Genomic DNA, 14,726 nt, shown 5'->3' on the forward strand with positions numbered 1-14,726 from the left:
TACCTCCACAGTGTGATTGTTGCATATAGGCTGAGGAACAGAAGATCAGCCAGAGCCAAGTTTGTCAGGTAAACATTTGTTGTGGTCCGCATTGTTGGAATACGGATCAAGACAAACAGAAAACTTACATTTGCAATTACACCAACACACAAGGCAACGGGTATGCCAACGGTAATGTAAGTGATATACGTTGGGGTGTAAAGCCACTGGGACGGTTCAGCTTCACTGATGTTCAGATATTCACTGCACTCGGCTGATGATAAGTCTGATCCCATGGTGGTCCTTTCAGTTCAGCGACAGGTAAACTAGGAGGCACACACCGATCTCCAAGGACTGCTTAACAAGTGTTCACAGCACTCCCGGTTGGAAGTTTCCACAGTCAGTTTTTTGTCTCAATGAATCATTCACTACACCTCTCATGTGTATGGTCGAATGCTTGCATCAAACAAAACCTTGCAGTGAAAGACACATCCACAGTTAGACTGCTATCAACATGACGAGCTGTGTTGTAAGCTTGAAACTGATTAGACAGGGACCAGGAAAGCAATCACAAATAAATGCCACAGACAAGGCCAATGGGAACTGCAATTAATAAAATGAAATTCTACAGGTAGGAAAGAGAGCAAAATTATAATAGAAGTGAACGATTCCTGGTCGGGATGGCAATGAACAGTAAACAAAGTAATTGGAATTGATGACTGCATCAGACTATTTAAACAAAACTTTGATGGATAATGCTTGCTGATGGATAAAACGTTGATGGTTCTGTACAGATGATGGCAGTGATTAAAAGCATGAACAACAATTCAGTTTAATATCATAAGAAACAAAAAGCAGGCTATTCTATAGAAACTCTAGATGCACTGCAGCAGAATCCAGGCCAACAATCACTTTGTACATCAGGAACACCACTGGTACTGGTTGATGCACAGTGACAGTTACCTTGCACAAGGACTTGCCCTTGTCAGAATACTGAACTGTAATTAACAATGCTCCCGCCATTACTGGGGGCCTCCCTGTGAGACTGTGATCAATTTCAAAGTGCTGCTTAGTGTGTGATTTCAAACTAACAGAGACCATAATGAAATAGTGCTTAAAGTTAGACATTTGTTTTTGCAAAAGGTAGCATGACTTTTTTGCCAACTGTTAAAATGGTGCCGTGAAATTGGGACCTGGCCCGGATCCACCAATGAGCTGTTTGAGTTTCTATGCAGTGGTATTGCCAAGGGGTTGAGGGTCACATATCCCACAACACTCTCCCCCCGGAAATATACTGGCCAAATGTTAAGAGAAAATAAAGATATTCTTTTGAATTTCCCACAGTCAAAATGAAGCAAAAGTAGTATAAAAAGTACAAATGGCACCATTTTGATGTAAGTACACACAACATGTACATCTGATCACTGTCCCTCAGCCCCCAACTTTTCAAATTTCCACAGCTAGACAACTTACATTATGCCCATTGCCCCTATGGATTTATGCCACGACAGCCATTGTGCTGAAAACCAGACTTGTCAGTTATGACAGCATTGATTTGGGTAATGCTACAAAAATGAGTTATTGAAATGATTTCCACGAAAACAATTTCCAGCTTCTCCATCAACAAAACACGCAACAAAGTCGCACTCTGTGGGAGATGTCATGTTTCAATACAAACGATAAATTAATCCTGTCAGCATTAGTACAATGGAAGCGACAACTCTAAAAGGTCCGACAACCCATCATAAAATGATCACACAACTGGTTACACGTGTCAGATTTGGTCCTCTCTCTGGTGGGAGTCTTCTCTTGCACACGCAGGAGGACGTGACATGGTCTGTAGCCCCTCAGGTCGGCGTCTGCAGCCGACGGCTTCAAGAAAAGCGGCGCTGTACAGTGCACTCAGTGCACCATAGATGAATGGATTCATGATGGTGTTGATCAGCTGGGGAAATAACGTCAACCAGTTCTGATTGGAACCCAGTTCAACATCAACAGGGCTGGGCGTTTCCGCTATCAAGCAAATCCACAGGATGATTCTGATGACGTGGGATATGGTGCCTGGCACAAGAGAAACACCACACCACTGACAATGGCCATTACGGCAACCTGTCTTTTTCTCTGCTTGGCCCTGTACACAAAGACTGACCTTCGATCATTTCTGAAAAATTCTTGACAATTATTGACTGTTAAGACAAGGGATATGATATTTTATCACCCAGGGGAGTCATAGGCTTGATTGAACAATGGCTGGAGTACTGAAAGATAAGTCATGAAAATTTCATGGGCTGTGTGATTTGAGTCTCCAGTGACTGAAGTAAAATCAATCAGTTTAACCAAAATGTTTCCACCCGGACGACAAGAAATACGAAGGCAGCAAATTTCTGCTAATTGGGAGGTAAACGCATGACTGCGTTTGGACAAAACAATAGAGTTACACAGATGTACCCTTGATGGCTCTGTGGACCCCCATACAATACCTGAAGCTAACAGGCAATTCTTAATACACAAAAGAAAAGTTTCCTAGAAGCTTCGGCTGTAGCACAGCAGAATCCGGGCACATAGTACCTGAACCTTGACTGGTTTCCTGGTGGTGATTGCAGCTACATGTATACCACACATATGTACTGGTACCAGGCTTCCCGCTGTAAGAGCAGTTTGAAATGGGGGGATTTGGCTTTGGTTTTGCTGGTTCTAGTCTGAGCTTGAACACATGGTTTCGGAACGCTTCTTCAAAATGGCTGAAACAAAAAAAAAGTTTCAACTGAATCCACTCATTTTGAAAATGCTCTATGACACTACCATTTACAAACTTCGGCTGAAATGCGGTTACCACGGTAACACTTTCTATCCAGTGCACACAAGGTTAGACCTGTGGGGAGAAAATGCGGGAGTAGGAGGGCAAGATAACAAAACAAAAGGTAAAATGATAACCACCTGTTTTTTTCTGCCATTTTGTCTTAAATCGGTCCTCTCTGCATTGTGCTATTAAAAAACAGCTATAGCAACCAGCAGCACAACTAACCTTAGTAGGCTGGTCAGCAATTGCTGACGAGACTAGTCCAACCGTCGTTGACTAGTATACTGAACATTGGAGCAATTGCTGACGAGACTAGTCCAACCGTCGTTGACTAGTATACTGAACATTGGAGCAATTGCTGACGAGACTAGTCCAACCGTCGTTGACTAGTATACTGAACATTGGAGCAATTGCTGACGAGACTAGTCCAACCGTCGTTGACTAGTATACTGAACATTGGAGCAATTGCTGACGAGACTAGTCCAACCGTGGTTGACTAGTATACTGAACATTGGAGCAATTGCTGACGAGACTAGTCCAACCGTCGTTGACTAGTATACTGAACATTGGAGCAATTGCTGACGAGACTAGTCCAACCGTCGTTGACTAGTATACTGAACATTGGAGCAATTGCTGACGAGACTAGTCCAACCGTCGTTGACTAGTATACTGAACATTGGAGCAATTGCTGACGAGACTAGTCCAACCGTCGTTGACTAGTATACTGAACATTGGAGCAATTGCTGACGAGACTAGTCCAACCGTCATTGACTAGTATACTGAACATTGGAGCAATTGCTGACGAGACTAGTCCAACCGTGGTTGACTAGTATACTGAACATTGGAGCAATTGCTGACGAGACTAGTCCAACCGTGGTTGACTAGTATACTGAACATTGGAGCAATTGCTGACGAGATTAGTCCAACCGTCGTTGACTAGTATACTGAACATTGGAGCAATTGCTGACGAGATTAGTCCAACCGTCGTTGACTAGTATACTGAACATTGGAACAATTGCTGATGAGACTAGTCCAACCGTCGTTGACTAGTATACTGAACATTGGAGCAATTGCTGACGAGACTAGTCCAACCGTCGTTGACTAGTATACTGAACATTGGAGCAATTGCTGACGAGATTAGTCCAACCGTCGTTGACTAGTATACTGAACATTGGAGCAATTGCTGACGAGACTAGTCCAACCGTCGTTGACTAGTATACTGAACATTGGAGCAATTGCTGACGAGACTAGTCCAACCGTCGTTGACTAGTATACTGAACATTGGAGCAATTGCTGACGAGACTAGTCCAACCGTCATTGACTAGTATACTGAACATTGGAGCAATTGCTGACGAGACTAGTCCAACCGTGGTTGACTAGTATACTGAACATTGGAGCAATTGCTGACGAGATTAGTCCAACCGTCGTTGACTAGTATATTGAACATTGGAGTAATTGCTGACGAGATTAGTCCAACCGTCGTTGACTAGTATATTGAACATTGGAGCAATTGCTGACGAGACTGAACAATGGAGCAGTGTTACGTACAGTTAAGTTACGGTTAACTGGGGTCCTTCATACAACTTGCCCACATGTGACCATTGACATTGCTGGAAATGATGGAACTTACACCATCATTGGTTTTCCGTGTTTTAAACGCAAAGAAACTGGCATTGCTGAAAATGTAACACTCCTGATACGGTAGGAGAATGAGCCATAGGTAAGAACACACATGTACAGGCAAACAGGCAGGGAATACACTCTTGCTCTATGTGGCTACTGAAGAGAATGCTTTTCACGATCCAAGAAAGATACACAGGCAACATTTTCAGGCCTTTGGTACTATTAACAAGATTCTACGAGGGGATGATCTTGCACACGCACACACATTTACTTTGTTGTAGGTAGAGTGAGCATTTCTTTCTCTTATTTCAACTAGATTTTTGTTGACAGTTTCCTGACCTCTTCTTTCCCTTTTTTGCTACAAATAAACCTGACCCTAAACTGTCTCTCAAACTTTTTCAAAGAGGGCCTGGCTTAGTGCACACCAGGTTAACACAAACCTCCATTATGTGGACCTGTTCTACTCTCATGCCTACACAAAAATGGCAAGGTTGGCACACAAGACCGAAAATGACATTCCAAAATATTGACCAATGCTTCTATCCCAAGCGTTACGTACCATTTTGGAAAGCTCTCTTTCTGCTGAATTCAAAAATACCAATATCTCAGTTTTCAAAATTCCAACTTTCAGCTGGTTTGAGGCAACAGGTCACCTTCCCAAGGCGTGTGATAGCCCTCAAATGTGGCAAGGAATTCCTGAATGTTGCTACCCACCCCCCCCCAAAAAAAAAATTGGTTCTTGGTGAGATGGTATTATAAAAACTTATATGGTGCGCATGAACACAGTGCAAACTGTGTTTTTCAATGCAACCACACATTTGGAAAGAAACTCTGGGGCTTTCTGGATTTTTCATGTTAACAGTCCCACAAGACCGGTAAATGTCATCCGTTGCAAAATATTAGTGCGTACGGCCTTGTGTAGTAATAGAAAATGAAATCTCTCTCTCTCCACAAAGGATTAAATTGGTACCTGTGAGGGCAGATATGGTTATATACTCCCCAGGGAGCTGAGATGGTTTCAGGAATGTTCAGAGATTGTGAGCCAAATGTGCAGGGATAATAATAAGATATCTATGCCTTGGAAGTACTGTGAGGTACCGTGTGCACCTTATAAATACCTTGTTATTATTATTAGTATGACCACGCATTCATTTGTCAACAAGTCACCATATTCGCCCTGCCTGTGCATCAAAACACACGCATCATTTAATGCCTGAAGAGAGCGTGCAACAAACGCATGACTTGCAGCATCACTGCTGTAATGACATCTCTACATATTAGCGATTCAGTGGACATGAATGCCCACTCAATCACTGAATAAGGTCACACAGTTCTGACTATTACAAGTGATTAATTCTGGGAATGAGTCAAATACTACATTGAATGACAAGAATCTGAATTTTGGGGGGGGGCGGGCAAATGAATATTTGAGAGCAAATTGTAGTAAAATAAACTGAAACACTTGAAGTTTTTCCCTGCTCCCACTTTGTTAATTAATCCTTCTTTTATGGCCTAGCTCCATTTCTATGATAAACAACAAAAAAAAAAAATTGGACTTCTGTCTTCAAACAATGATTAATGCGCAATATTCTCTGAAATCAAAAATCCTTTCAACATTAACTGCTCCTTGTATTTGTTTTCCTATCCATAAGCCACTTTTTGAGAAGCCACTTGTATTATTTTCTGAGTCATCAGGGAATTGGCAACGTTAGGGAGTTCAATAAAACATTCTGCGATATTTTCAGTGGCGGGTAAACCCATAATTTTACCAGGTACGGGCTATTCATCAAGAGAGTTTCAGCGAGGCTCGCTTTGTGATTATTCCCTCTGGCAGTGAAGGCAACAGAACAGTGTGACGCACAACTAAACTCAGCCATGCAAAGTTGTTTTTGTAGGCCAGCAAACAGACACTCTTGTTCCCGGGCAAAGTCACCCCTACTGTAATGGATTTCTAGAATTATCCTTAATCTTATGGATTTCCAAATTCCTCAATTTTTTATGTCCCTTACAACAAATGGAGAAAGAAGCCGTTGTACAAAAAAGTCCTTGATAACAAGTTTTGACCTCATGAATCATATATCCCTGAGCATGTGCTAAGACCACTAGTATTCATCTGTTCATTCAGACGGAAGCACAATGCGTGAAGTGATCTGACAAGTGTGGCCTACTTTTTCACTTTTATAATTCACGTACCTAACCAGATTCACAATCATTTCATTTTATTGAAAAGTACCTACATAACCGAGCGTTTGTATTTGAGTTACTGATCTTGCTCAGTAAAGCCATGAAAAATGCTCGCTTTGCCCCAAAAGTGTACGCATCCCTCAAATTTTAAATATTAAGTGCCCAAAGCACGAGGGGTGAAGCCACTCAGAGTGGGTGCTTATATGTACAAGTAATTGAACTGGCATCAGAGAACCACACAATAAGGCTATTCAACAAAGTTGGATTGATTATTTGGTGGGGGAAATTCTCCACTGTTTTTCAAAAATAAGATGTGATTAAAGCAAACTTGAGCTACAACAAATAAGAATGTTGGCAGTTCTCCCATTCATGGGTTTTGCAAGGGGGGGTTGAGACATGCTATTAACATTTTTTATGAGGCCCAGTTCTTTTGTCCGATTTCGGGCACCGCGGCTATGCATACAAACCTAAGGTCTCTGGTATCAGGAATCCCGACACCAAGTGGGATCAGCTTTAGCTGACGAGTGCTTCTCCATCCCTGGGAAATTTTACCACCCCCGCCCCTGGAAAAAAAGCAATTTGTCCCCTCCAGAAAAAAATCATGGCTACACCCATGCCATTAAAACTCTTCATACAAAGATGTCTGGGGAGATTGTAGAGATGGTAATGGTGCGACACTTGACTGCTGTACATGGCCATGATCTCTCAGTGACCTAGCCTTGGAGAGTCGCACATTGTTGGGGTTGCAAGGAGAAACATCGTGCAAACATCACACAGGGATGATACCGGTATATTAATTTGTGGTGTCAATCTCGCTGTACTTGTAGTTTGTAGGTTGACCATTTATACCCTGCCTTTGTTTTGAGAGTGGTTTTTTTCTTTCTCCGACCCACACTCTGATGCTGTCAGCGGGACAAAAAGAGTTTAAAATGGCCTCGGGTAGAACCGGGGCAGCATAATAGTAACTCACTGTTACCGTGAAAGCTTTGGGGGAGACAACCACAAGCACTAACAGCACCCTGCACACTAATTTGTAAACAAACTGTTGTTGGTGCTTGAATCAACTCAACACAGCATGACTGCTCCAGCACGACTGCTCTAGGGTGAATCTCACAGAGTTACCGAGCACATTTACAAAAGAGTGCCTTTCAAATGCAGGCTACCAGCCAAAATGCGATTTTAGTTTGTACTTCTCGTGACAGGTTCCCGGCCAATTTTCAACAAAGAAACTTTTTCTGTCAAGTTTGGTCCAGGGTTGTATAATACACATATAAAAGGCTGGAATTCTCCAGGGAACGCACAGAGTCATTTCAGCATCAGAGGAAGACAACTGAGCAAGACTTTACGTTTCACAGACCATTCAGTCAAGGTAAATACCGGCACATGTAGTTTGACGGTACATCTTTGTAGGCGCATCTCGATTACAGGACTGTGCACAACTGTCATACATCCTCAACTAAATCCCCCTTCAACAGGGGATGTGAGAAGTGGGGAATCCATGAAAAGATTTTTGCTCACAAATCTGGACTTTTCAGAGAGAAAAACACCTGTTAAACTGGACGTGACGGTCTTTTCCAATCTCACCGTGTATTATAAAGATTGGAACAAGTTTGCACCAACAAAAATTCTAAGAATTTGAACCTCACAGCCTGCTACTCATCACAGCATAATTCATTCTCGCCCTTGGTGTCTCACTAGACAGCTACTGAGCTACTGAACAATCCTACAGGTCAGTCCATTTGAAAATGTCACATCCCCAAAAAGCATGGAATATATAACCTTTCTCCAATACAAATAATCCTCTACGTGCTTTTCTTTCTTCTCAAGTCCTGCCTCTTTGATCAGTTTGACGGTATATCTGCAATGATGAAGGCATACATCTGTCTGTTCCTCGTACTGTGTCTTGGCTGTACCATGGTGATATCATTTACAGGTACTGAGCAAACAAATGCCCCTTTATTATTATTCTTTCACGACTGTTCATTCATGACTTCTGCAAGCCTTCCTCTGTGAGCAGCCTTAACATCTTCTTAATGCTTTCCATGCTGCATCCTTATAAATTACTCGCCCGATGATAGCCTTGTCAAACTTCTTTCTTTTTTTTTAAGCGGACATGGAGGATGAAGACTTGCTGAAACTGCGTGATCTTCTCAACTCCTACTTCAATGTGAAAAGTAAGTTGACGAAAAAATGATTGCCGTTCAGTTGTTTGTCTCTAGAAATCACGAAAACCAAAACACCACACTTTCACTCACTTCCATTAACAACTTCCGTGAAAAGCCAAACCAAGTTTTCACATCATTCCATCAATTTTGTGCATTAGTTTTTTTTTTATCCCATATTATGTGAAACACCCCTCTAAGATGTTAATGATTTTGTTTTCATGTTTTTAATAATTTTCAGGGACCTGCTTTACATCTGATCAATGCCAATTGGGGTTATCTTGCATAGACGGAGAGTGCACGGAATTAAGTTAGAGGGGGAGTGTTGTCAGGATTATTTCACCAGACAATGAAGGAACGGCATCTGGACAAACAATACAGTATAAACACAAGGATGGCTGATTGAAATTTGAGTTTTCTAAACTATTTTGGGGGCTTGAGAAGTTAATACAGCTTGATAGTCTTCTAGGTTAAGGCTTTCTCACAACATCTCCAACTATGCTACACTTTTAGATTGAAATATCAAAATTAGGCTTAACGTTTAGCAGGATGTCAAGGTGGTACATGTATGTTCATCCATTTCATATTGCATTATCTGGAGGTGATTTAACTGCAAAAGCTGATTCAATCGCGTAATTCATGAAAGCTTGGCGTATATTGTATGGGAAAAACAAACAACTCTAGCACGACTTTCACGCATTCATGCAAACAAATCTGTAAGTTACAGGTTGTTAAAACTTGTTTCCCTGAGACACTGTGAAAGGATTCAATGAAAGTCGGAAAGACATCCTAACTAATCCATGAAGTAAATAATCCCAACGTCAACTGACGAGCACGAAACATGATGAAAACCTACTACAAAAGCAAGATGCATGCAGTTTTTCAGGGCAAGAACTTTACAGACGGAATAGGTGGCAATCGCCTTAGCGCCCTCGTCTTGGTGCCCACTGAAATATTTCCTCAGGTAACTTGATTTTCCAACGCATGCCTTTGCGAAGGAAAAATTATCTTGCCTTTTCAAGAATAAAGTTTCTGCCCTGGCTTTCATGGCCCAACTGGTTTGACGGTTGACTTTGGTAAAAAAGACAAAGAAGCCTGAAATATGTTCCTCTTTAAAATACTTTAACCAATTGTTGTTACTCCTATATTGTTTTAGGCTTCAAATTTGCAAAACCAATTTCAAATGGAACATGAAAGTAGCTTATTGTAGTTTACGCCCAACCATTTTCTTACTTCACAAGGTTTTCTTTTTTTCTCGCATGGCTTATTTTTATATAGGTGGTTGCTTGATTTGAATAAATAGATAACAATGCAGCAATTCGGGACTTTTATATTATTTTGATTGGATTCTGTGTGAAAGAAGTTGTAGATTTGGCAGGAGAAGATGTACTTGATTTCTTTTGAAGACAAAATCTCAGGGATTAAAATGAGAATATATACCCTACCACAACAACATCATCTGGGAGCAGGGCCCAATTTCATGGCACTGCTTACGGCAAGCGAAAAATCGGCGCATATCATAGCAGAAAATTCTGTGCTTACGGCGAACGTATTTCATAGGTTAGCGAGGATATTTGGCTTGTGCGCACACGTACATCCCGTAACTAAGGATTCTGTGCTTGATGGGTTAGCGCAGAATTTTTCTGCTAGCGTGATTAGTGCAGAATGCAGATCGTAAGCGCAGAATTTTGCTGTAAGCAGCGCCATGAAATTGGGCCCAAATGGATAATAACATGGTATCCTACACTGCTCACCAATTTACCTGATTCTACTCTATTACTTGAATTTCCTGCTATCTCTCAGGTTAATATTAACCACTTCAGGTCAATCCCCTACACCAGTTACAGTCGAACCTCATTACTAAGAGCACTGTTAAAACAAGATTCTTCTTACAAGGAAATCTTTAGGTCCCAGTCTTTTGTTTTTCGTTTTCACTCCTGATCAGACAAGGTTCCTGTTGTAACAAGGTAATTTACCAAGTCCGAAGAGCCTCGTATTGACGAGGTTCAACTGTATATGCTATGGGCTGGTTTGCTATAAAATTATACCATCTGCAAGAGGCTAAAATTGAACAACTCGGACGATACATATCCCTGACACTTTTTTAAAAGCCTGGTTGTCCAGTATGCATGTATAGACATCTCTCAAAGGGCAGCTTGATGGTATAGATGCAATGGGACCCGAATGGGAACCAAGAGAGCTTGCAATATTCCTAGCAACAGAGGCTCCTTTGGTGAGAAATGCACTTTGTTGGTACACGAACAACTATGAAATGCATGCACCGCGGTCGCATCACTACCAACAAAATGATCACTCCCAGCACGTCTCTTTTCAACGGGAGAGAGTATACTTCGGCTCAAAGCGGATTCATCTAACAACTCCTGAACAAAGAATGTGTCTCCTACCTGTGCAATCTCAAAGCCTCTACCCTCCCCGAGTATGATGTTCTCTGCCGGCACCCTCACGTCCTCAAACACCAGCTCGGCGTGGCCCGCTGGCGGGTCCTCGTAGCCAAAGACGGAGAGCGGCCGGACGACTGTCAAGCCGGGGGAGTCCATGGGCACCAGCACCATACTCTGCTGTTTGTGGGCGTCTGCCGTGGGGTCTGTCTTCCCCATGAAGATGCAGACCCGGCAGCGGGGGTCCATAGCGCCCGAGATCCACCACTTGCGGCCTGAAAGGACCAGCTCGTCCCCATCTCGCCTGATGCCAGACTGAATGTTGGTGGCATCGGACGAGGCAATCTTGGACAAAAAAATACAACAAAACAGGTAATTTTCTCCTTCTAGAGCACACTTTACTGAGAGAAATGTTAAAAAGACAGCACATCTATTAATCAATACCTTGGGGACTTTTAATCGAACTACTGCGTGTCAGGTCCTGTCCAAATGATATTCACCACCCCTGTGTGGGATTACAACCTTATCACTCTTTGGGTCCTATCCAAACCATACTCGCAGCCAATGGTCTTTGATTCAGTCACAGCAATACAAAAGTATACCTTGACCTCTGGTCTTTACCTAAACCACACCTTGAACATTTCCAATGGCATCCCATAACCTGTGGTTAGCCTCGGCAAAGCACAATCACATCCTGACTTCCAGCCTGGTCTGTGCCAAACCACACCCCTCACCTTCCCTAAGGCAACCCATTTCCTAGTTTGGTCACTCCCAATGCAACCATTGCTATGATGTCACACTACTGTATAACTGTGTGTGGGTTCCGATGACAGGTATGTGGGTTCGGAGGACTGAATGTTTTATTTTTAAGCAAAAGCATGGATTCAGAACTACGAATCTTTAGAAAAGCATGGATTTGGAACTATGAATCTATACTTTCCAAATGCACTGTAAACAGCATAATTTATGCATTTGATATACCACAGAAATTTCTTTATATCATGAGTTCAATTTTATTTTTTCTTACACATTCGAGAAAATTTTGAAGATTTTTTCTTAACTAACCACGTATTATTCAAAATTTGCACAAAATTGTAAACTTACGAAAGTAAGTAAATTAACATCTCCCCAACGAAAAAAATATGTCTTGAAAATAGTTCGCGGTACCTGCTGATTCACCTGACTCGGACCTGTGGTTAAGACGTCTGCACTAGTAAGCAGGCGGTCGTGGGTTCGAGTCCCACCCATGTAAGCTTATGACTTTTTTCCCAAGCTCTCGGACAAGCACTGAGCATACAGTGTTTATTAATATATACGTTGGGTAAGGGCAAAACCTGTAACACATCATGTTAAACCTCCGCGTACATTTTCCAATGTTCATTAGTCAATCTTTCTGAAATTTCAAACTGCCTGTAACTACACCAAATTTTTATACAAAAGTTTGTCATTTAAATACATTATAATCCTTGCGAATGACTGGTCATTGGGTCATGTATTACATGTACGGTCTTCACAACTTCAACATTGAGCGTATTACAATTTGATATTGACAGTGATGTTCATGTCACCGTCATCTCCTTTCTTTGCGGCAATTGTTGATGGTGTAGGGGACCACTGAGTGCTTTTCTTGGCCATACAGTGCTTTGTCGATCTTCTTTTTCTGTCCATCACTTGCTCTCTCGTCCGCGCGGACAGCTGTGGATCTGTGCCCTGGTGTTTCACGGATCAATTGATTCCACCAAGTGTTTCAGCAGGATATAGCTCCCCGTTCTGCTTTTTTGCTTCCAGGACAAATCTTGTGAGAGAAAAGCAAAGCTTGTCCCTTGTCATCTCCAGCAGTTCTACCCAAATAAGGCTGATATCCATTTCGGAGGCTGAACCCATGACCCCAGATTTTCACTGCCCAGATGCACTTCTTTTCAGTTGACGTGGAGAAAATGCAATGATAAGGAGAATTTGGAAAGTGTTTAACACACAATCACTCTTAACCCTAACCTTCCCCAACCACACAGAATTAAACAGTAGTAAAGTGTTTAATTCTGTGGGGATAGGTGTGGTAGGCCCATAACAGCTGGCTTTTGCATTGGGTTTGGCATACCTCAGAAAAACAAAGTCCAACAGCCTCTGTGCACAAAGTCCCATATGGGTGTGTAACTTTGTATGAGTGGGGAAGGTTAGGGCCAGCAACCCTTAGGGAGTTAGGTTTAAACAGGAACCAAATAATAGTAGGAATGGTGGTCTTGAGGGAACCTGTAAGCTTTCTGCATTTTCAAAATGGTTTTGCTGATACTAAGCTGTAGGCTGACAACTGCACAGATTCGCATTATCAAGAACAAAATACAGAAACCGTTTACAAAAAAAGACCATATATTACCTCTTTTGAGATTTGAATGCAACACCAGATTTGGGCACTGGCATTCCAAATCGCTTTTTCGAGTGCCGATTTTTTGCGGCCTGTCAGGAGGATATCAATTCATCTGGATCCAAAATGTCAGAGAACTGCACTCCATTGGGAGCATTAATGGGATTGCCGACAGATAAATTTTCCTTCATAAAGTATCCAAAATGTCTTCGGTTTCCGATTCTGGAGTATCACTGCAGAAACTAGTTTGAGTCAAAAACAGCTCATTGTCTGAACTATACAAGTTGACGTCGACGTGTCTCTGCACCAAATGAGAATGTGCATTAGTTACATGGGTGTGGCGATATGCTTATACACTTAGAGAAACAATTATGAATCCACAGTTTTTCATTTCATTAAACACTACTTCCAAATTGCATTACGTAAGATCCTCAAAGACCCTCCTATGAAGATGCTACCTTTTCATCTCAATTCAACTGAGTAACAGTAATTCCTTTGACGCAATGGTTGAAGTCAGAGAATACACTCACAAGTGTGGATTCAAAATTCACAAATTCACTCAGTGCTTCGTTCCTCGTGAATTCTCAAACTTAGAATCCACACTTTCTCGTGTATTCTCCTTAATAGAATCATACACTGACCCCTCCTCTAATCTCACCTAAATTCACTCCCATAAACCTTTACCTACGGGTACCCGTGATCAGCAACACAGGATCACATCCTAACCCCTGCCCCAGCCCCTCCCAGAAGTCTTCCCCCCGGCCAATTCTTTACCTTTGGTTCACTCATAGCAAAGCAGGATCGCATTGTTCCATCCAAAAGTGGTTTCAACCACTCATCTTTCTGTTTCTGATTCCCGTATTTCACGAGGACCTCCATGTTTCCTGTGTCTGGTGCAGAACAGTTGAAGACCTATAAATAGGACCAGTCATTTTCAATAGTTTACGTATCATGACAAGCATTTCACCCTGATAGTCTCCAATGCTTCAATTCACTGTGATTTTACATACAATCTAGGGAATTGAGGTTAAAAAAGACAAGAGAAATTTATTCAGAAAACACTGGGTATTGTAGCGAGTCAAAATATGTGTTTTCAAAGATGTATTTTTTTTTTAAAGATGTATTTTTTTATGTGCTTTGCTGAGTTTAGCTTTGTTGCTTTAAATAGGAATTTGTCATTATCGTAAGATGAAAATACAACCATAATTGTGAAAACA

The 14,726-nt window shown here is 41.8% G+C and overlaps 2 protein-coding genes across 2 annotated transcripts in view; one reads left to right on the top strand and one right to left on the bottom strand.

Annotated features, from left to right (window-relative positions):
• Positions 1–14,726, bottom strand: part of acad10 (acyl-CoA dehydrogenase family member 10) — a 67,373-nt gene that overhangs the window by 40,569 nt on the left and 12,078 nt on the right. The window contains exons 14-15 of the mRNA XM_087141223.1: positions 14,284–14,421; positions 11,154–11,492 (exon numbers count right to left, since the gene is read on the bottom strand). Coding sequence (XP_086997349.1) covers positions 11,154–11,492; positions 14,284–14,421 — 477 coding nt within the window. The remainder of the gene's footprint in view (positions 1–11,153; positions 11,493–14,283; positions 14,422–14,726) is intronic.
• On the top strand, positions 7,351–10,066 carry LOC110976620 (uncharacterized). The gene is made up of 5 exons (XM_087141527.1): positions 7,351–7,374; positions 7,830–7,955; positions 8,414–8,519; positions 8,695–8,760; positions 8,990–10,066. Exons 1-5 carry the CDS (start codon positions 7,366–7,368, stop codon positions 9,061–9,063), a joined length of 381 nt encoding a protein of 126 aa, XP_086997653.1. The 5' UTR covers positions 7,351–7,365; the 3' UTR covers positions 9,064–10,066.

Source organism: Acanthaster planci, linkage group LG09 (genome assembly GCF_054643075.1).
Source record: "Acanthaster planci isolate LZ-2023a linkage group LG09, COTS_SCS, whole genome shotgun sequence".
NCBI lineage: Eukaryota > Metazoa > Echinodermata > Asteroidea > Valvatida > Acanthasteridae > Acanthaster > Acanthaster planci.